The 22,266-nt window shown below is 41.6% G+C and overlaps 2 protein-coding genes and 1 long non-coding RNA gene across 3 annotated transcripts in view; 2 read left to right on the top strand and 1 right to left on the bottom strand.

The window, feature by feature from the left end:
- BEAN1 (brain expressed associated with NEDD4 1) overlaps positions 1-7,049 on the top strand; it is a 109,192-nt gene extending 102,143 nt beyond the window's left edge. Inside the window, exon 6 of the mRNA XM_005310869.5 lies at positions 3,240-7,049. Within this exon, the coding sequence (XP_005310926.1) occupies positions 3,240-3,588 (349 nt within the window). The 3' untranslated portion in view covers positions 3,589-7,049. The remainder of the gene's footprint in view (positions 1-3,239) is intronic.
- On the bottom strand, positions 394-14,004 carry LOC112060589 (uncharacterized). Its single transcript, XR_002889873.3, has 3 exons — positions 13,461-14,004; positions 13,108-13,351; positions 394-1,926 (listed from the first exon to the last, which is right to left on the bottom strand). It is a non-coding gene; the product is annotated as an uncharacterized LOC112060589 (long non-coding RNA).
- Positions 14,005-14,119: 115 nt separating this feature from the next.
- Positions 14,120-22,028, top strand: LOC101953869 (uncharacterized). Its single transcript, XM_005310872.3, has 2 exons — positions 14,120-14,588; positions 18,313-22,028. The coding sequence occupies exons 1-2, from the start codon at positions 14,256-14,258 to the stop codon at positions 19,822-19,824; spliced, it is 1,845 nt and encodes a 614-aa protein (XP_005310929.2). The 5' UTR covers positions 14,120-14,255; the 3' UTR covers positions 19,825-22,028.
- Positions 22,029-22,266: the final 238 nt, after the last annotated feature.

Here is a 22,266-nt window from a genome sequence, read left to right as displayed (position 1 = left end):
CAATTATTGGCATCACTACCTGCGCCACCTATGATAAATAATAATTATAGCTGTTTGCAGGGTTAATTGTGCATTGTAAGCTAATGAAGCACCATCATTAGCCAAGAACAATTTATATACTGAACACTTACAAATTTTCAGAGAAGACTAATTCAACATTAATATCAAGACCCTGAAATGCAAATGAAACACAACAATGTATTTCTAGCTTCCAGAGTAAAAACACACTCTTTGAATGATTTATAGTTGCCTGCGTTGCAATGATAATCTGCGAATTCAGCATTGAGAGTGCCAAAATGATATTTAATTGAAAAACCTGGCAAATGTTCCCTATTAGATTTTTAAAATGTAATCCTGATTACAAAAAAAAAAGCAAGTTGATTGAATCTGCAGTGGTGGTTTGTTTGTTTGTTTTTAATTTCTCCAGAGCATATATAGCGAAACAACATATTGCTATTTTACATAAAATACACTGAAAAGCAAGTGTTGGCTATGGTCATTTTGTTTCTGTTTCATTTTGATGGTTAAAAGCCTGCTTAAAGTCTACTTCACAAAGGACCATTTTGATGTTTATCCCACTCAGCATTTTAGTTTTACGGAGCTGCGCTACAATCCATCACAGATATTAAAAGAGATGATTTTGAATCCTAGCAAAGGAATTTTGATGATCAGATAATAGCAATGACTAGGGCCTTGATCCTGTGCCCTGTCCCATTTTAGTCAATGTCAGAATTCACAATGACTTCAGTCAGGCACTAGAACTGCTGCTTTCTCCTCTCTGTCTGGTCAGTAGCATGTAAACCTTTCCCTCACTGCCCTGATCCGACCTGTCCTCAGCACTGCAATCCACTCTACCTTGCACTGCAGTGAAAACTGAGGCAACCTTCTTGCTAAACCAAGTCTCTCACTACGGGACACCCATGCTCTGTGATCGGCATTAGCTGCCTCTTGGTTTCTGGGTAGGATTTCAGGGGTTGGTTTTGACTATAAAGTTGTAACTATCTTGGGACCCACTTATTTGGGAGGCTGCCTCTTCCTGTGCAATACTGACAGTTATAACAGTGGAGGATCAGCCAGAAGGTGGTTCGCTGGGAAAGGTCCTCAACCTGATTATTCATCCCCCCCCTTGCACGGCTGCTTTGAAATAACTCAAACATACCCCCTGCAAAGGCTGTCTGTTTTCCCTTATGCAGAGGGCTGAGATACTGGGGCTGGTGGAGAGTGAGAGTAGACTTTGGATGGGCTCCAGATGACTTCTTGTGACATGAGTTGAGATATGCGGTTGGAGAAGCTATTGGGCTCGATAGCTCTTGTAAATCAGTGTAACCCAATTGAAATCTATGGAGCTGTGTCAATTTACAGTCAGGTAGTATCCTGGAGCTATTCTTTGCTTCGTGGATTGTGTTTTAGAAGCTGTTCAAACACCTGCAGCTGGATAGAAACTCTATCAGCCCCATCAAGTCCATTGCAATCAAAAATCAGAGGGGTAGCCGTGTTAGTCTGGATCTGTAAAAAGCATATGTCTGACGAAGTGGGTATTCACCCACAAAAGCTTATGCTCCAATACATCTGTTAGTCTTAAAGGTGCCACAGGACTCTCTGTTGCTTATTGCAATCAAAAAGACTCCCATTCACTTCAAGGGCTTTGATTCAGGCTCTGTATCCTTCAAAATAAACATGCTGTTCTAAATACCTGTAAAAAAGTCCAACCTTGCAAGGTGCTGAGTAGCTTTCACTTCCATTGACTTAACTGGGAGTTGGCATTTTGCAGCATCAGATTCTTAATCTTTAGCTCAAGGTCTGATTTTATTGAACGGAAAATCAAATACATTGGGAAGCTTCAGTGGGATTAATAAGGAATGGACCAAGTTGGTTTCCAAGTGACATATGAAAAGAACTCAACCTTTTATCTGCTCGGCTTTGTTTCTGAAAAAAAAAAAAACAGAATTTTTGCTCAAGGTGTAAAGATCACAAGTTAAAACAAAACAATTATTTTCTTATAGGGAAATCTGAATTTCAGAGTTTAAAGGCATTTGCCTCTTCTTAAAGGGACAATCCATGAAGCTAAAAACAGAAACATCCACTGGATTTATGAGCTGTTTGTTAACCAGATATATTAGCAATGCAGGCTGCATTTTTTTCACTCCATCCTTTGTCTGCTGCAGCCAGTTTTGCCACCCTTGTTCATTCTGAATAGGATACGTACACCCGCAAGCAGTTTCATTGAAATCAACAAGACTACTCATGGACAAAAGTATTCTTCACCATGAGTAAATGTGGCAGAATCAAGCCCCTTCTAAATATTACATAGTTCAGGAAGTGGCCTGTGACATCTCTCAGATGCTAATATGATTGAGGAAATAGATTCTTAATGTTTCTGGCTCCAGCAAAACTGGCTGACAATTCAGTTGAGCAGGATGGGGTTTGGACAGGAAATTTCAGCCTATTTATTTGGGGACAGATTGCAATTGACCCTCAAGCAGTCAGGCACGGGATTAAGGGGGAGTAAGACACCGAACCCCAGCATGGTCACACTAGAAATTCATGCGTGATGCTCTCCTTCCTCTACACAAGCAGGTGGGCAGGGAAGAGAGACAGAATGGCTGGAGGTTTAACCTCTGCACCTCCAGGCCAGCACAAATGAGCTAGTCCAATGGGGAAAATAAAGAGAGGAAGGATATTCTTGTGGTTATGGCACTGGACTATGACTCAAGAGGCCAGCATTCAATTCCTGGCTGTGATACAGACTCTGTGTGCCTGACTTTCTCTGCCTCAAGTCCCTGTTTGTAAAATGGGCATACTTCTTTTCCCGCCACCCATTATCTGCTTTGCCTGTTTAGATTGCAAGCTATTCAAGGCAGGGTCTGTCTCTTACTGTGTATATGTACAGTTACTATCACATAAAACAAAAAATAGGCTGCATAATTCTCAGGGCTGCGGTAAGTTGTTGGCTCATGCCACGCGAGGTGTTACTATGTGCTACCACTACCAGAAAGGGTTGGGCCTGAACACTCATTGAGACTCTGCTGCTTAGCTTGACTTTTTCCACTACCTCTTTGCAGACATGCATTTAAGTTTTCATGCTCTTAAGTTTCCAAAGTGGCAGGTCGAGGATGCAGCCTGGAGGAGGGAATATCAAATAATCGCTTCCCCTTTATTTTACCTGCCTCTTTTACATTGAACACAACTGTCTGATATATTCTGCCCACACACCTAATATTGAATTTGTTTTCTTTCAGCTACGATGAGTGCATTGGGCCTGGAGCGACACAAATCTATATTCCTACAGATGATCCTCCACCGTATTCTCTGACAGATCCTTGTCAAAGGAATGAATTGTCTATAAACATTAGCTTGGAAGAGGAGGCAGCCTCTGGGACTACAGGAAGATCTTCTAATTATCCAGTCAGACTGCAGGACTTGCAGCAGCCCATCTCATCAATTTCTTTGACAGCACTCACTTTTGAGGCTGCCCCCCCATATGAGACGGTTGTGTGCGAACAAAATAGCCCCATTCCGCTGGTTCCAATGGATGTGCTGAAAAATTCTTCAACTGACTGTCAAACCCTTCTCAACCAAATCATCTAAATGAAAGTGGCCCTTTCCACCCACTCTTTAGGAGGAGTCTGTCAGGATGAGAAAATGGGGTTTAAACAGATGAATAAAACCCATAAAACTTTTATCTATTTTATATCTTTAAATGAGGCTGGATTTTTTTAACAGTGAATTTTGAAAGTTTAGGGAAACTTTTATCTTTGGGCTTTGAATTATTCCCTGGTGTCTCATATAAACAACTGCAGAATAAAACAACAGCAACTGAAGCAGTGCATCCAACCTTTTTGAAGCATCTGAAAACACATTCAAGTCAGCCACTGTTAATGTAGATACATGTTAGCCAATTGACACTATTTGTCAATGTTACGGTATTTGCATGTTGTAGAGCAAAAAGAGGAAGAAGAGTTTTTTGTTGTTTGTGTACGTCATTGGTACATTATAACAAATATCTTAGAAATAAGAAAAAAACTATAATTTATAAAGCATTTTTTATTTAAATATATTTCAAGTAGACAGGCTGGATAGTATCTGGAAAATGTGGTTATCATAACTACTCATCTACTCAAAGGTGATGAAAGACGGTATTTTGCTATTCTTAACCTTTACATATATTGGCTACCATGATTTTGATGCCATTCCAAAAAGTGCCAATCCCACCTCAAAATAAAAAAAATATAGGAGTGCTAGAAATGTCAATGGAGTCTCAGAAATGCTCATTGGCTAGACAGCAATGGATTTCCAGAATTGCTAATTGATGAGGAAGGCCTATGACAGTCTTCCTAGAAGCTCTTCCTGGTGGGGTTGGTACCTGTGAAAAGTCCATCACAGCATGGTGGCTTGGCATAGCCATGGCGGGAAAGGTGTTTTGAAATACTAGCAGGTAGGTTAGGCCTGGTTCTCGTGGTACAAAGCTGCATTTCCAGGCATTAGCTAGTTGTCTTTCTCAATTATAAGCCTACAGTACGTTCAAGGGATCATGACCTTTCCCTGCAGTAATTGCCAAAGTGCAAAGTAAATAATAGATGCCAGGACTTGGCATGCACAATGACATAGTGAATCTTATTTTGCAAAAACCCCTTTAATCATTCATGATCTCTTTCACTGCAATTTAGCTGTCCATAAATCTTGTATCTGTTCTTAGATCTCTATTACTCATATATCTGAGAGAAATTGACTCATTCTACCAATAACAACAGAGGTAAACTCTGTAAATATGAAGACTTGACCTTACTTGGTATAGTGAGCATACACCCTCTGTAGTCCAGATCCTCAACTGGTGTAAATCAATGTAGCACCTTTGAAGCCAATGGATCTAGCCCATTTTGGTAAATCTCTTGCATAGTTCTTCAGTTTTCACATGGGCAGAAAGGACCTCAGTTTAATATCTCCTCTGAAGGACATGTAATTACTTCTTATGAAAACGAATACAGTACATATGTTATCATTGCTTTATGTTTTCTTCCAGATCATTGATGAAAATGATGATCCCCCATTTACAGTTACATTTTGAGACTATCAGTTAACCAGTTTTTAATGTGTGCCATGTTAATTTTATATTAGTCTAGTTTTTAATCAAAAATGTCATGTCATACCAATTCAAATGCTCTACAGAAGTCTAAGTATATTACATCAACACTATTACCTTTATCAACCAAACTTGTAAGATCTATTTTCCATAAGCCCACGTAGAGCTGTATAAATTTCATTTCCCGCCTCTAGTTCCTTACTAATCCATCGCTGACAAGATTTAAATCAAGGGTGGATGTTTTTCTAAAGTATCTGCTGTAAGAATTATTTTGGGGGCAGTTCTATGGCCTGGGCTAAACAGATCAGCCTGGATGTGCACACTAGCCCCTTCTGGCTTTAGCATCTATGAATTTAGTAGGACCTTACCCCATGAATAGTCCTACTGGAATCAGTGGGACTACCTGCAGAATAAGGTACTAGTCAAGTAAGGGTGACAGAATCTGACCCATAAATATTAGAAAGTAAATGAGAGTTTAGAAAATTCTTTCCTTTGTAACTATAAAATTGTGGTGCTGGGAGTGTCTCTTGAAGCTGAGAGCACTTTGCACCTCAGAGGATCAGGCCCCCAATCTGTTGTTAGGACCATACAGCTAAGAAATTACTTTTTAAATATTATTTTTAACCTGACAGTGTCCCTTTAATTTATTTCATTCCCCTCCATTAATTTTCCACGTATGGTGAAGGGCTAAGATTTTCCCCCCAAAAAATCTCATTTTGATGAAGGCAGTGGTGAGAACGGCAGATTTGTATTTTGTCTAGTGAGGGAGATGTTACCAGCGCTGAAACTGTAGATATCTAATCAAACTCTCTGTTCAGACACTAGAGCTAAAACGTTCTTAGTATTGTAATCTGGATTACAGGTAGCAGGATTGTTCACAAATAGCTGTCTGCTCCCCCTTATGGTGTATTGTTTAATAAAATAAACTCATCTGTTTATCATACTATGTAGACATCATTCAAAGGGCCCAATCCATCAAAAATATGTCCAGCTTGTTTGTCAGAGAGGGACACAGTAGCCAACTAGAACATCATCTTCCATACTCACATTTGGCATAAAAGCCAGGCACATACTTCTGCTGGTTTGGGCCTTAACAATGATTAATTGTTTATATGTTTTAAGTAAAATAAATACTACTAACAATAATGTAGTACTTCTATAGGTAATTTAGCACTGAGTGCACAGGTATGTTATCTTGTCATATACTTACTATAAAGGAATACTTGCTTTCTGAACAGTGACCAATGAAAAAGTGCTTCTTTTAGTAAATAGTATTTAACTGATTTTTTTAATGTCCTCCAAATTAGAATTAAAAGTAAAAGTATGTTATTAATTGTACTAAGTAACTTTGCAATTAGTATTTCACTAAAATGAATTGCTGGAGTGACTTTTTAAAACTTTGTTGGTAATTCTTTTTAAACATGTGAAAGCTAGACATTATGTGGGAATAGTTGGACAGGTCTGAATGGAAGTGACCCAGATACTATTCAGGACAGAGAATACCATTAACAGACATTTGTATGCAACTATAACCTCTCTCCAGTAGATTTTTACTACCACCACCAGAGTAAGAAGCGTTGACTATAGTTCTTTTTAATTATGTAATAGAGAAATCTAATTTCTTAGAGAACACAGGACTATTTAAAGGTCCAATCTAACCCCTACTTACTGAAGTCAACAGGATTCTTTCTCCAGAGTTTAATGGGAGTTGGGTTAGACCCTAAGAGAACTATATCCTGCTATCAGGTTTTGCCCCAGACACTCTCTTAACTTCAAAGGGTGCCCTATGGGCAGCTGAGTGCAGGACATGGCCTTTTGTTTATCTCACTATTGTCAGGAAGAACAGTTTGGACACAATGTTTCTTGCTGTTAACATTGGCACATGTCTGTATTCATCTCCTTTATTTGGGGTATTTTTAGTATACTGACCTTTGCAGACTGAACTTTTAGTAAAGAACATAAATGTAAATCATAGAACTCCTGTGCTTTTTGTTGCATCTGTACTGATTTTGGACCACTCGTTATTTTCTTCAGTTGTCTGCCAATTGACTAGGTTAATTCAGGGCAAGATTATGGCTCCCTCTACACATCTTCTGTGGGAACTAAGGGGGAGAAGCCTATCCTCAGGCTACTCACACTGTCAGAGCACAGGGGAGGGCAGTTTCCAAAGAGTCACTCCTCCTCCTTCTGCACAGTTGGGCGGGGATTGTGGGTGGAGCTTTGATTCTATTTCCCTACCCCCAGTGTACTGGCCAAGGCTGCAGATTACTTCACCTGCGCAGCAAAGGGGGAGGATCAATTTCCTCCCTTGTCTGTTCCTGGGGCAGTGCAGATACATGCTACTCTTCGGAAATAAACAGACTAACCCTTACGTTTATGTCTGAGTATTCGCCGACTGCCAGACTCAGGCGTATGATAGTTTTTCATCTAACCCCTACAAATAATGAGTGGCCCTCATCTAAACCAGTCTCTGCCCACCCCCTTAAATAAATGGCCTCTTCAGCAGCTGGATCTAATTCCCACTGAAGTAAACTGTAGCCTTTCCATTGACTTCACTGAGAGCTAGATCCGTCTCAAAACATGTAAGAGCTACAATTACAGCCCCTATAGGAAATGAACATCTTATCAAAACCACAACATGGTCCTAGTCTTATAGGATCCACAAATGTAGATGTTTCCAGCTGGGCACTAGGGAAGCCTGTTCTTTGTGAAGAGAAGCAGTATCTTGGTCTCCATTCCACGAATAACAATGGAATTAGCGGTGCCTTTTCTCTTCCCCAACTCGTGTATGAACCGACTCCCTCAGAAATTATGTTGAAAGCATGACATACAGTTGAGAGTCAACAGCAGCACAGAGAGTCCCTTCTTGCCAGTAATGTTTAATTTCAGTAAATGTGTTTCCTTCATCAGAAAAAGTGTTATCCCAGTGCACATTTGATAGTAATTAACTACTGATTGCTTCATTCTTAAGTAGCTAAACTCACCAGTTATAGCACTGAAATGTGTTTGAGCTGTCCTCTATTACTCTGTTTCTCAAACACAGATTTTTCACAACTGCAACTATTTTCATAGAAACTATGCACAAATAAATATGGTGACATTTGTAGCATCTGCACAACACTAATGTATATTCACCTTGAATTTTACACTTTTTCCTAGATCTTTGGTTTTCATGCATTTAAATAACTGAAATGTGCAATATATTTCACCACATTTGTTGTTAAGCATCTGTTCAAATGCCTTCCCATTATGATATGGAGTATTATTCTACACAATGGTACATTTCAGGCTTCTTCTAAGCAAAATATATCCTGTGCTGTCACAGGTTCAGAATGAGGCACACACAAGAAAAGCTTCCACATGTTGTTAGTTATCCATTGTCCCTTTTTTGAATCACTGTGAAAGAGGACAAAGTGTGGAGTAAAACAGATTGTTTAGGTAGGATACATTTTGAGGCAGCAAAGTAGTTCTGCATGCTCATGACTAGAACGTTTTCATTTGCCTGTAGGTCAAGTTGCTTACTGTCAAATCATTTAAAAGGTGTCTTTCTTTTAACTCCTCTGCAAACAGGTGAGGGCATCAGTGATGTACATGCTCGGAACTGCTTTCTCCTTACACGTTTATCAGGTCAACTTTATTAATAGCGATGCTCTGTGTTAACCAATGTTCTAGTTCTTAGAGGAGATGAATGAAGAAATAGATCCTAATGAAGAATAAGTGCAGGTGTAAACATCCCAGTCCCATTCTACCCTTCTGGAAAAGCCCTAGAATGTAACAGAAAATTATAAATTTGCTATAGCTTTTTTTTTTTAAGACAAACAATTCCATTTAATAGAGAATTATATCCCTGCTTTAGAATTCTAGAGTATGGTTCAAAAAAACCCATAGACAGGACAGGATCCTTTGATCAATTCTACAGGACTTTCCCAGAAGGCCAACAATAGAACAATTTACAAGAACCTCTTGCTATCCCAGCCATGCCTTCAAAGTAAAAATGTCAAGCCAGTCACCTTACAATTGTCGATTATTTTTTGCTATTCATTGTAAAGTGCCAGCTGTGTAGACCTAGCCTAAATTTAGTCACTTGCCATTGGCCAGACAGGAAGTCTGTTGCTGAGTCAGAAATTGAACCAAAGTCTCCCAAATCGCAGCCCAATGTCCTGTCCACTAAGCCACCTTTCCTAGCCTTACAGAGAACAGATCCAAGTTCAGACCCTTACTACTTGACTTTGCTGTTCTATAGGCAGCTCGCTTCCTCGCATGCCTGAGCATTCGTTAGTTTTTCAGTATATACAGCAATAGGCATCTCTCATACAGCAACGTCAAACTCTACATCCCGGCCCAATTTCAGACAGGTCCGTTTCGGTGTAAGCATTCTCACTTCACCACAGAGAGACAGAACGAGCAGGAGTGATGAAAAGGCACATTGGCTTCAACGTTCAGTATGGCCAGAGATAAGGATGGTATTTAAGGGTGTCTGGAGTGAGCAGACAATTTGCTCCCAGCTCGTTTTTAGGGCCTGATTCCCCCCCACTTTACACTAGTTTTACTCCTGATAAATCCATAAAGCCACTGATTTTAATAACATCCCTCTGCTGGCAGAGACTGGCCTGATGAAGAAAAGAATCAGGCCTGCAGGGCCAGATTCACAAAGGGACTTAGGCACCTAACTGCCTCTTTAACTGCCGCTGACATTCTCAGTATCACCACTCAGCTGTTGCCTAACCCTGTGGGCATGCACAGAGCCACTAAATCCTGATGCCACCGCACAGCCAAGCAGCTTGGAGCCCTCGCTCATGTAGGCATCTCCCCTACCTCTCTTCCCATCAGGGCCCAATCCTGGAGGTGTTCTCGGCGCACACAGACAGGATCAGGTCCCATACAAAAGATAGCCCATGCAAGCAGGTTGAGAATTGTGTGCCTAGTTGTCCCTGGAATAGCCAATAGCCCAGCATTCAGAGCACTCACCAGGGATGAAGGAAACCCAATTTCAAATCCCTAAGTACCTTTGTGAATCTAAACCTTAGTCACCAGGTTCAGTTCAGCTCTGGTGTAGGTGGGCACAATACCTCTTGGATTCCATGGGAATTGTGCTTGCTTATGCAAGAGCTGAATTTGGTCCTCAGTTTCCTCAGAATCATCATTCTTTCTCTCTTGGAACTGCTAACCAGGTTTTTGCTTAGTTGCAGTCTTTGGAACATAAATATTACACTAATCATCCCAGCAGTGACAAGCACTTGTTTACCGCTATATATCTGGTGAGCTCTCTCTACTCTTTTGCTCTGAATGAATCCAATAAATTCAAGGTGGAGAGGCACTTTTTGCCAAGTTAGATGCCAACAAAGATGAAGCAATGAAAGATCCCTGTAAAAACAAGATCGTTGTGTCACAGCTTTGCTCCCAACGAGATATTTTATGTTGGCGTGAGGTTAAAGCCAGATTTATTTCTGTGTCACAAACGGTAAAAGAAACGGAGGAAAGAGCAAAGCACGGACTGAGCAACAAACTCTTTCATGTGCTTTTGATTAAAAAAAAAAAAAAGGATGCATCTAATGGGAGTCTGTTTGGCTTAAGGAATTGTAAATGGACTATTGCACCTTGCACAGCTAAGTCACCGGCACAAACCCAGGCCATGTTGGGAGTGAGAGCTGGCATCAACCAAGTACCATCTTGTGTTTTGCGGTGGTGATCTCAGAAATGTTTTTGGAGGCCAGATTTCTAAGCCTTTGGAACAATCTGTGGAGACCTTTAAAGAGACAACAGTAGAAAATATAGTTCAGGGAACACCTCTCAACCAATGCAAGACTGGACTAGGTGACTGTCAGCATGTTGTGTGCATGCAAACACCCACACCCACACCCAGCATTACTGCAAAGTAAATCTGGCCGCTTGGCGCAACAACAAAGCAAGAGTCTACCTCCTGCCCTGCTAGAGTACTTCAATCCTGACCAAAAAGCACCACCTCTGTCTAGGAGAATGTAATACAGGAGTTAGAATAAGGGACCTGCTTTTTATCTTCCAGCTCTAGCTCTGATCCCCATAACTGGACGTCAGCCTCTCTCTGCCACACTCATTCATACTCCATCACATCAACTCTCAGTCCTGGCTGCTTCCCCTCTCCTCCCTCCCACCAGTCTTTAACGCTCTGTCACAATCCAGAGCGCACCTCAGCATAATGGTGGGGGAATGAGCAGCAACATGGACACTGGACCCCAGTTTGGGTCAATAGCTGTCTGCATATGGCGATGGTGCAGCAGAGCTGCCTGTAGGCTCCAGCGGTGCCATGTCTCTGACTCCAGGGGTTGGGAAAAGGGGTATTGAAATAGTGCAGCAGATGGCCAGCTGGCCTCATTCTGACATGTCTTTATTCCTAGCTAAATCAGCAATTTCTATATAGCAATTATCCATGCATGATTTCTACATAAGAAATTCTCAATGACATTTCACTTGGAATGATTATCAAGGCACATGTTTCTAGGAAGCCTGAGAAGTCAGATTCAAAACTGGTTCGATTGCAATAGAGCACAGCTGTCTTGTGCATGAGAAGATAGAGCAGCAAATGACTGTGTTCATGTGAATCTGGGATTTGGCACAAAATTAATCAAGGGGAACCATTTATTCAAAGGGATTAACAAGAAAATGGTGTTTAAAAATGAATAGCTATCTTGTAACTGGGATAATCGATTATGAGTGACGTCATTAAGAATTTATGGAGCCAAATTCAGACCTGGAATCAGCAGGTGCAGTTCCAAGGCCATCAGTGCAGTAAGGCTGAATTACACTCTCTCTGATTTGTTCTTAATATAAATGGCAGTCCTACAAGACCACTAAAAGAATAAGGAGAGCAGACATTAACATTTGGGAGAAGACTGGCACAAACACTGTGCTGGCCAAAGAGAAGGCAGCCCAAATCCAGATTCCAAATGCAAACACCACTGAATTTGGGAAGTGTTTGGATCCAGATCTGAATCAGTCTTCTAGGTCAGGGATCTCAAAGTCCCGGCCCGCAGGCCATCTGTGGCCCAAGAACCTCCCCACTGCTGCAGGCCCGGCTCCAGCTTTTTGCCACCCCAAGCGGCGAAGCAAAAAAAAAAAAAAAGCTGTGATCGGCAGCACCTCAATCGTGCTGCTCCACTCTTCGGCAGCACTTCGGCAGCAGCTCAAGGAGGAAGAGAGGGACTGAGGGACCTGCCGCCGAATTGCCGCCGAAGACCTGGACATGCCGCCCCTTTCTATTGGCCGCCCCAAGCATCTGCTTCCTTCGCTGGTGCCTGGAGCCAGCTCTGCACTGCAGCCCGCGGAGAAGAGACGCATGCAGCCACACTGCTGGCAATGTCTGCTGCAGGCACCGCCCCCCACAGCTCCCATTGGCTGGGGGAAAGGGACAGAGATACCATCACTAGTCGCCAGGCAGAGTCAGCCATGGAGGCAGCATCATTAGTTGCCGGGCAGAGTCAGCCATGGAAGCAGCGTCACTTTTTTCCACATTGAATATAAATAAGTCAAAATACCAAACACAACTACCTGACGCACACCTTGCTGCAATCCTGAAGGTTTCAACTGCTCAGTCACTGAGCCAAACATCAGCAGCCTGACAGAACTGAGCGCTGCCAGGTGTCTGGCAAACACTAAAAACTCTCTGGCAGGCGAAGAACTGTATAAAGTCATATGATAGTTTTATTATTTCTAAGAAATTCGAAATAAAAAATACAACAAACGTTTTCTTTTCTGAACACCTTCTTCGATGACATTATTGGCCTGAGGGGAGGATTTGAGGACTGGCCCTAAGGTAAATTGAGTTTGAGACCCCTGTTCTAGGTGTTGCATCCACAATCCAGATTACAAAACTACCCCACCAAAGAAGGTGAGAGGGAGAAGGGACTCCTAAATCGAGACACTGCTCACATTTGAATCCTGGCAATGTAGAGGCAGAGTAAAATAAACTGAATGTAATGTCAAAGTAAATAGCACAAAGAATAGGCTGCATTATTCACTATTTCATTCAGACCCTCCGGTCTTTAACGTACCTAAAGCTGCTGGAGAGTTTCTGGTCTGCTGCTGAAACCCAGGGCATCCTGTAGAATGAAGGTCTAGCTTGGCATGGAACTCACGTGACCTTGTTCAGACATATCCACTGAGCTGGGGACAGGCCCAGTAGCTTCTTGCTATGGAATTTTGGATCTGGATATTTAGTCCGACCTATCAGGAGTGATGACACCGCTTCCCAATTGGTGTGACCCCTTAGATTAAAACAGCAACAGGTTCCTCTTCCTGTTGGGAATAAAAGTAAACAGTGAAGGCAGGTTTCTAATGCAACAGCTGCTTTTATGATATAAAGGATGAAAAATAAAATGAATAAATAAAGGTAACAGAACTTTACCCTTCCTGCTGCAAACTACTCAATATTTTGTGGGCTGCGCTAATGACATTGTCCAGTCCACTTGCATCCCACCCCAGCCATCCAATCCTGCACCAAATAAAGTCAACAGGAGTTTTGCCTGCGGCACTGGCTCAAAATGCTGCAGTCACTGCTGCAAACTGTATTCCTCTGGACTATCTGCACTATTGTAGAATACTGCAGTGTTCAGAAGGGGAAAAGTGCAACAACTTTAGTGTTGCCAATTTTGGTTAGACATATTCCTGGAGGTTTCGTCACGTGTCAATCAGTCTTTAATAAAGAGTAATCTTTAATTCCTGGAGACTCCAGGACAATCCTGGAGGGTTGGCAACTGTAGCTTCAGGTATGTTATTGATTGGAGGTCTGAATGAACTATTATGAATAACGCCGCCTATTCCTTGCGCTGTTTATTGTGTCATTACATTCAGTTTGTTTTACCGGGCCCCTACATTTCCAGGAGTATCCCATTATTGTGAGTAATCACAGTGAGGAAGCTGTAGGCACAAATGGTGAACAGCCGGAAAGCAAGTTTCACTTTTGCTTTGGACTTGTGTTTTTACTTCCTGATTCCCCAAGAGCTGTCCTTGTAATTTGAGCCTTGACTGACACACAATGTGACCACTTAATTGTTAGCAGTGCCATCGAGAAGCCAATACCGGATTAGACAGAAGAGACTCAAGCAAAGGTAAAGCAGGATAGCAACTTCCTCATTTACAATTCCATAACGTGCTTGAAATTTAAAGAGCAACATTTGCTAGTGTGGGACTCCTGCAAACTATGAAGGAGCTTAAAGCAGCAGCACCAGCCAAACAAGACATTTTAAGAGACTATGTTGCATTCTATGGCACGAAGTGGTCGGAAGGAAAACTTCTGATCTGCAACGAGACAACGATAAAAGCAAAAGCTAAACACTTCCTGGAGTCTGGTGCCTGCCCTGCTGAGAGATTTAGCAGGTTTAGCTTCTACAGCATTGCAGAAAATTGTTTAAAGATGAAAAAGCAACAAGGAGGCAATGTTTTCAAAAACCTCATCCAAGCTTTCGAGTTCCTGGAGCTGCTCTGCATCAACCTGTTCCTCTCTCCTTGGAGAAAAGAAATAAAGTCGCTGAAGGTAGGATATGAGATGAAAACAGTGGCATAGCAACAGGATCAGAAAGCTATAAATCAAATCCTCAGGGTAGTGCTTTATTCCCAGTGTGCTGCACCTTTAATGAAATTAATGATTTACAGCTTGATCCCAAGTCCCCTGAAGTCAAGGGGAAAATTTCTATTGATGTCAGTGGGCTTTCAATCAGGTCCATTATGCGCAAGTGATAAAATTTTAAAAAGTGCCTAAGGATATGTCTATATTGCAATAAAACATCAGTGGCTGGCCGATGTCAGCTGACTTGGGCATGTGGGCTTGGGGTGTGCGGGGCTATAAAATTACAATTAGACCTTCAGGCTTGGGCTGGAGCCCAAGATCTGGGACCCTCCCTCCTTGGGGATGTCCCAGAGCCCGGATGTCTATGCTATAATTTTATAGCCCCATAGCCTGAGCCCCATGTGCCCAAGTCAGATGACATGGGCCAGCTGCTGGTGTTTTATTGCATGTAGACCTAGGTGACTTAGGGCCAGATTTTCAAAGGTAGCTAGTTGCCTAAAGATGCAGCTAGGTGCCTTGTCAGATTTTAAAAAGGACCTGAGCAGGTTAGCCTTTTGGGAACCAGGTGCCTAACCGACACAGGTCCTTTTTAAAATTCACGTGGGTGCATAGCTGCATCTTTAGGTGACTAAATATCTTTGAAAATATGGTCCTTAGGAGCCCAAGACTTTCAATGAGACTTCAACAAAGTGCCTAAGTCACTTTTGAAAACAAGTTTTAGGTGCGTTTGAAAAACGTTGCTTACGTAGCCTGCCTTGCTAGAGGGGAGCAGCATGCTTTGCACTATACTGGTGAGCAAAAGCGATGTGCAGTCTGTTTATTCTCTTCTTTGTGAATGGACTGTTTGTCCTTTGTACGTCAGCCACATTGCAGTAATGTTCTAACGTAGAAAGCATAAACATTAAAACAAGCTACATGAACATTACAGCTCTTCCTTGGCTACTTTTAATGCAAATTGGGTTCTCTACAGATCAGACAAAATGAAGCAATTCTACATAATGTCATCATTCTAAAAGTGTGGGTCCCAGAGCATGAGCTGTGAAATGCCATTTAAACCCTGCATGGCTGCCAGTTTGGATTCATTCTAATGCTCAAATAAATATCACACAAGACAAATCAGTGCACAGACTCAGAGGGACGTGGCATGGTGGGTGAGCCAGCCCCACTCCAGAGCTAGGAGGGGGCTGGAGGAAGGATGTGGAGGGGCATCAGCTCTGTGCAGGGCTTGAGCCACAGTTTTCAGCAGTTCTGTGCCCTATACAGATCTTGCTTACTCTGTTCCCTGCTCATTCCACCATACGGTGCAGACACTGGCCTGATCCATGGAAGGTGATGATATGGGCAGAGTCAAACAGTTCCCGAAGAAGTGGGAACTATCAACCACGGAATCCACAGAGATGGGCTGGCCTGACTTTGCTAAGCACGAAGCCTTTTAGCACATGTTGTTTTCGACTGTCACACCCTTGATTGTGGATTAATTACCCAGCCTATGGACTATGCCCCTCCTCCACAACCTGTTGCTCATCTGTCCATATTGTTCTCCAGGCAAATATATAACATAAACTATCAAAAGGCAGGGGATAAGGAAAAGCTAAACAAACGAAGAGGAAAATAAATGCCACCCTGAGGGAATGGAAACTTTTGATGAGGGAAAGAGAGTCTGAGGAATATGGAGCCTGGAACAGACTGACGTAAAATGAATACAGAGAGTATCCTCTGCAAGACAGTTGCACAGGAGTTTGCTTGACCAGAGCGACTACTCCAGCTACATAATGCTATGATCTTTGAACAACCTTTCTAAATATTTGTCACAATTTTGAGTCGCCACCTCAGCTCATTGGAGCTCTTTGTTATATCTTTAGACTAGGTTCAGGGGAAATGAGGGAAATCTAGTGTTCTAACACCAAGGAAGCTCCAGAAACAGACGCACATATATTCATACGACTCATTTAAATGAACCCAACAATGGCATTATGATTTGTATCAACATAGCCCCTCACAGCCCCAGTCATGGACCAGGAGTCCATTGTGCCAGGCAGCATGCAAAGGCAGAACAAAAAAAACCAGCCCCTTCCCCAAGCAGTTTACAATGGGAGTATAAGGCAGGAGACAGGCAGATACAGGTAATGGAAGGGATTATCAATAATGTTTACATGTAAGGCTTTAAACCGAGATTTTCAAAAGTAACTACTGATTTTGGGCCCCATTTGGCACACTTAAAAGAGGCCTGATTTCCAGAAAGGGTTGAGCACCCGGTGATGCTTTCTCAGGGGACCCAGAACTGTAAGCCACTGGGATATCCCTCTGCCTCAGCAAGGGAGTTTTGCTGGAGTTTAACTATGTCTCAGCTCCCTGCCACACCCGCCTGTCCGCCTCACCAGCAAACACCTCAAGACTCTGCCAGTCTTAACCTTGCCTTGCAGGTAACATTCAGTAACCCCCCTACAAGCTCCTCTGCAGTACCCTGTCCCTATCACTGCAGAGTCTCCGAAATTACCAAAGTTTGCTGCCTCCAAAGAGACAGTGCACACACCAGCTTGTTTGTTTTGCTGAGGACTCATGCTTTACTGTAACACACAGCACTGAGATGACTTTATGGTAAAACCAAAAATAAGTTTATTACTAAAGAACAGATTTAAGTGATAAGCAGAGACAATAGAAACTGAAAATGGGTACAGATAAACCATAAATAAAATACACTTTCTGGTGTCTAAAATTTAACAGATTACAAGCCTGGTATGGGGCAATTTCTCACTCACACTCAGTTCTCAGTGTCCTTAATCCACATGGCTGCAAAATACACCTTTCACAGATTCCAGAAGTGCTGGCCCTTTTGTCCCTTAAGTGATGTCTTTTTCCTCTTCCTTATAACTCAGAAAAATCTTTGAAACGTTTTTTTTTTTTTAAAGTAACCCCATACAAAGTTCTTCCCTACTGCTTGTTCCGCAGGGTGCAGAGCATGTCCCTTTTTTGTCCTCTTGTTAATTAACTCTTTCTGGTGGGTTGATTACTTTGTTTACCTTAGATGCAAATATACTCATTGTCTCTAGCTTACAAAGTTAGACTCAGGCAGATGGGCAAATCCATATTCCTTTGTATAAGACAAGCCTGTTTTTCCACTCTACTCAGATGGTTTGGTCTGAACATATTTTAGGCCACATCTACACTACAGACCTAAATCGGTATAAATGCGTCACTCAAGGTTGTGAAAAATCCACACCCCTGAGCGACACAGTTATACTAACCAACCACCCACACACCCCCATGTAGACAGCGCTGCGTCGATGGGAGAGTTTCAGTGTTCAAGGGGTTTCTATTTTTTAAATTGAAAAAGACTTTGCTCTTGAATGGAACACAAGAAAAGGTGTTTGATAGTTTTATACTATCCTAGTCTGGCCACGAAGATCTTCTGCTGCTGCCACTGTCCTTTTCAATTAGTGAGGTAACAGGCCATATCCTCAGCTGGTGGAAATTGGCGTAGCTCCACTGAAGTTATTGCACTTGAGCAAAACAATCATTTTCAGGAGGCTCCCAATAATGCTGGTATAAAACCTCAAAATTCAAAACTCAGTGACACCAGTTTGGGGAAATAGTTGTTAAAAATTAAATAGTTATGAACTTGTTTAAAAAGCCCCTTCCCCTGCATGATTTCCCTCAATGCCCATCTTAATGTTTCTTTTTTTTCCCCCAGACGTTTACAGGTAATTTTGTCTACTGTGTTCAATCAGTGCTCCCAGAAAACGTAGTAAAAACAATACTGGAGAAAATAGGTTACATTGCAACAACAGCAACAGAGTATTCACTTGTCAGAAAGATAAATGAGGAGGAAACAAAAGAGACTGCATTTGAAATATTTCTTGCAAGAATAGAGTGTGAAACCATCCTTGAAATGATAAACGAAGTACAACACAGTGATTTGGGAGATATCCTACAGAAGAGAGCACAAAAGCATTGGTATCATGAAGAGAACAAGGAGAGAGAGAGTCAACCCTTCCAGAGAGAGGACCCTGAAAATCTGGAAAACAAAGAAAATAATGAGATTTCTTCATGCCTTGGTGCTCAACAGAAGTCCTCAACAAAGAGTGAGAAATCCTTTGAAACTGCTGGAAATAGTAAGATCAAAGATGAATCCCATTTTAAACCTCCTGCTGATGTGCCTCAGTTAGCATCTACTCAATCCACTAGCAGGCTTCAAGTACACCAGAGGCAAGTGAGTGAGTCAGCACACTCTCATGGCAAATGCTCAGATAGCGAAGACTTCTTGAACAAATACAGTGACATTGTCATAGGACAAAAGCCTATCTTCAGTGAGAATTCTTCTCAGAAAGTGTTTGAAGAGAAGCTAAGAGGCGATCAGCGTGAAGAATGTGTTTTGGTGATCTCAACACCGTTGACAGCAAACGAAGCTGGCCCCAAACCACTCTCACCAGGTGCAAGCGGCCCACAGGCCTTTGCAATATTTACTGACGCTATTCCTGAAAGCAGAAATGCCCTTGATAAATACAGAGCCCAAGAGGTCCCTGAAGAAACCATCGAAGCAAAAATCAGTGATGCCATGAATTGCATAGGCACCTCCACAAATCCTGCAGATCAACCCCAGGAGCTGAAGCCCCTGTCTCATGGCAATACAGTTGTTACAGAATGTAATTTAACCAGAGAAGACAAAGTTTGTGAAATGTCTTTATCTTTTAGCAAACTAAAAATCCAGGAAGCCAGTGATGAAGAGCTTATGTATCCAGTAGAGGAAACTGCACAACCTGAGTGTATAACGAATGTAAATACAAGTGATAAAGACATCAGAGAATGGAATCACTCCAAGATGAAATATATATATCCAGCTAGGATTCAGACAACAAATAAAGCACCTTTCAGTGTTGGTCAGTCTTCCTCAAACCTACTTGGTAATGCCACTGGGGGCCCCGAGTGTCCTACCACTGGCTCGGATAACAAGAGACTATTAACAGATACTCCTGGTACACATGCAACTTCGGAGGGTTTCAGACACATCAGAGAGCCACCTAATCTCACTTACATCCCTCCCAGAAGTATTTATGATCCACCTTCAGGCCATAGCGCCACCACCGTGAATTGTAGGAAGAGCCACTTACAGCCTGAAGGAGGCTCGCTTGAGTCCTCTTCATCTACAGAAGTGAATGAAATTAACCAAGAGGACTATGTAATTATCAGCACGGATGGTGAATAAGGAATGCCAGGCCCATATGAGTCTGAAAATGCCCTTCACCATTGGTCTACAACATACATGTATTTCCAGGCTGGTCTTGGTCCTCTCTTGAGCAAAGATTCGTCATACCAAAGCACGTGCTGCTTTTGGGTAGTGAAGAAAGGGTCCATTAGTCTGCTCTAACTATTTGTCTTCAGTGATCACACTGATACTCAGGTGCTCAGACCTGAATGGTCACCTGTCTTTAATTTGTGTGTATTAAAAATGAGGATAAATTCACAAATGTATTTGATATGATGTATAAGTTAGACACCAGGGCCTGCTGTATTTGGCTTCTGACAGGTTTTTCATATACATATACTGCCACTTTTTCTCTCTCTCTCTCTCTAACAAGTTATTCTTGCAGCAAGGCAGCAAATTTACCTCAAAGAATGAAATAAAGTCTAAAATGTTATGCAATGGGAAAAATAGATAAATGATTCCAAATGAAGGTTCACTGTTTATAGCCTCTCCCATGCCTCATTAAAGTTAAATTTGAAGCTCATCTCCAGTTGCGCATAACATTTCAGTGAAGTTAACTTTTGAGCTAATATTCCTTTTGCTTGTACTCAGTCCTAAGATTGATTTAGAAAGTTTGGTAAAATTCTGTTTGGACGTTCGGGGAAAAAAAAAAAAAACGGAGGTAAAACGCACTCTGCCAAGACATTTTCAGATGTATTTTTGCGTTAGAATAATCCTGTGGGTCTTCTAAATATACTTGATTCTGTACAATTATAGGTTTTGATACTTCCCTCTGTTTGCTACCACCAAATAATACCAAAAGAAAAAAATGTTTTGTCTTAAGCCCCAGTTCTGAAATTTGACTCTCTCAAACAAACCCTTATGTCTGTACAAAATCCTGTTGAACTCCCTTTGCAGGAAAAGGGATGGCTGGCTTGGGGCCTTAATGAGGACTAGTGCCTTTAACCAATATGACAAAAATTGTTTATTAATGAAGTTATAACCTTTTGAAAACTACATGCTTTTCTTGCACTATACATTGTTTTCTACTAACTTTTTAGCAATATAATGAAGTTCCATACTCCAGATATACTCTCATGTACATATACACCAAGATTTTCAAAAATACACGCTAAAGTTAAAACCAAAGGTAAGCTCCTAAATAAGTAGCCTGAGTGCTGACCAGCAACTGACTTCAATGGGAGTTGGTTTTGGTCACTTATTCGGGAGCCCTCTGTTGTCAAACTTAAGCATTTAAAAATCATGATTCAGGCCCAAACGAATAATGGAATTTTTGTGTGTATATATTTCAGTTTCTTGCCTTGTCTTCTGGGTTTTGATTCTTTAGGGTTCACATTTTCATTTTTTTCTCCATGAGGGCTAGAAACACACTTTAACCCCCCACTCCCACCCCCAAAGGACAAGACAGAAAGTTGAGATTCTTACTTAACCACATGACTTCAGGGGCTGCGGATTTAAGAAAAACACCAACTATTGGGAATATTGCAACAAAATAACAAGAATTGGCAACTCTGTGAGACTAACTTTAAGTTCCTTATATGGAAAATCTTGGCTATTAAGTGTAAATACAAACATGTGCCTGAAGCAGTATGCAAATATTACATTTATTTGAATTGTTGTTCATTTAGATACACATGCTCTTATCTGATATTGCATGTTAACAGTACATTTGACTGCTGAAAGTATCTTTTTTCCAAAATAGTGCTTAGATATTTCCAATACCAATTCTTTCCTAGAGTTGCTTATTTGTATATAGAGAAATATTTGCTGATCATTTCTTCAAGTTCTTTATAATGTCACCATCTGGATTGTAAAACGGTAGTTCTGTGCCAAGAGAAAAAGAAAAACAGGATTCTTATGGGGTGAAAGAAAGAGTGGGGCTATCAGGAAAGCTGAAGAACTCACACAGGGAAAGCTCTGTACTTTGAAAAAGTCACTGGAGAATCCCTGCAATAAAGCTCTTAGAAGTCTTAACAGTAGCGGGTGTAAAACCCGGACTCCATTGAAGTCAATGGCAGGATTGCACCTAAGGTTTGAGGGAAGTTTATGTTACACACACGAGCAGATATTCCTGTGTGCATATATGTCTTCCAAGTCCACATTCATGTTCTTGCTAAACTTTGTTTCGTTTATTGTGTTTTTATAAGATGCAATTCCCCCCTCACCCCCCATTGGGGATTATTAAAGTTCCTCTTCTGTTTTAAGCTTTGTGTCTAGCAAAAGTTATTAGGGGAGCTCTGACTGGGAAGTTGCAAAAGCCGTCCCCACCACACATGAGAATATGTACTGTAGACACATATGGTACATCTCTACGGCAGCTGGGAGTAGGCTTCAGCCTGGATAGACAGACTCACGCTAGCAGGGCTTGAGTGGCCATGTGGACATTGTGGCATGGCCTGGAGCTTGGGCTCTTAAACCTTCGGGGGTTGCAACATCCACAAA

Source organism: Chrysemys picta, chromosome 14, assembly GCF_011386835.1.
Source record: "Chrysemys picta bellii isolate R12L10 chromosome 14, ASM1138683v2, whole genome shotgun sequence".
NCBI lineage: Eukaryota > Metazoa > Chordata > Testudines > Emydidae > Chrysemys > Chrysemys picta.
Note: the sequence above shows the minus strand (reverse complement) of the source record. Positions and strands in the feature narration are given on the sequence as shown.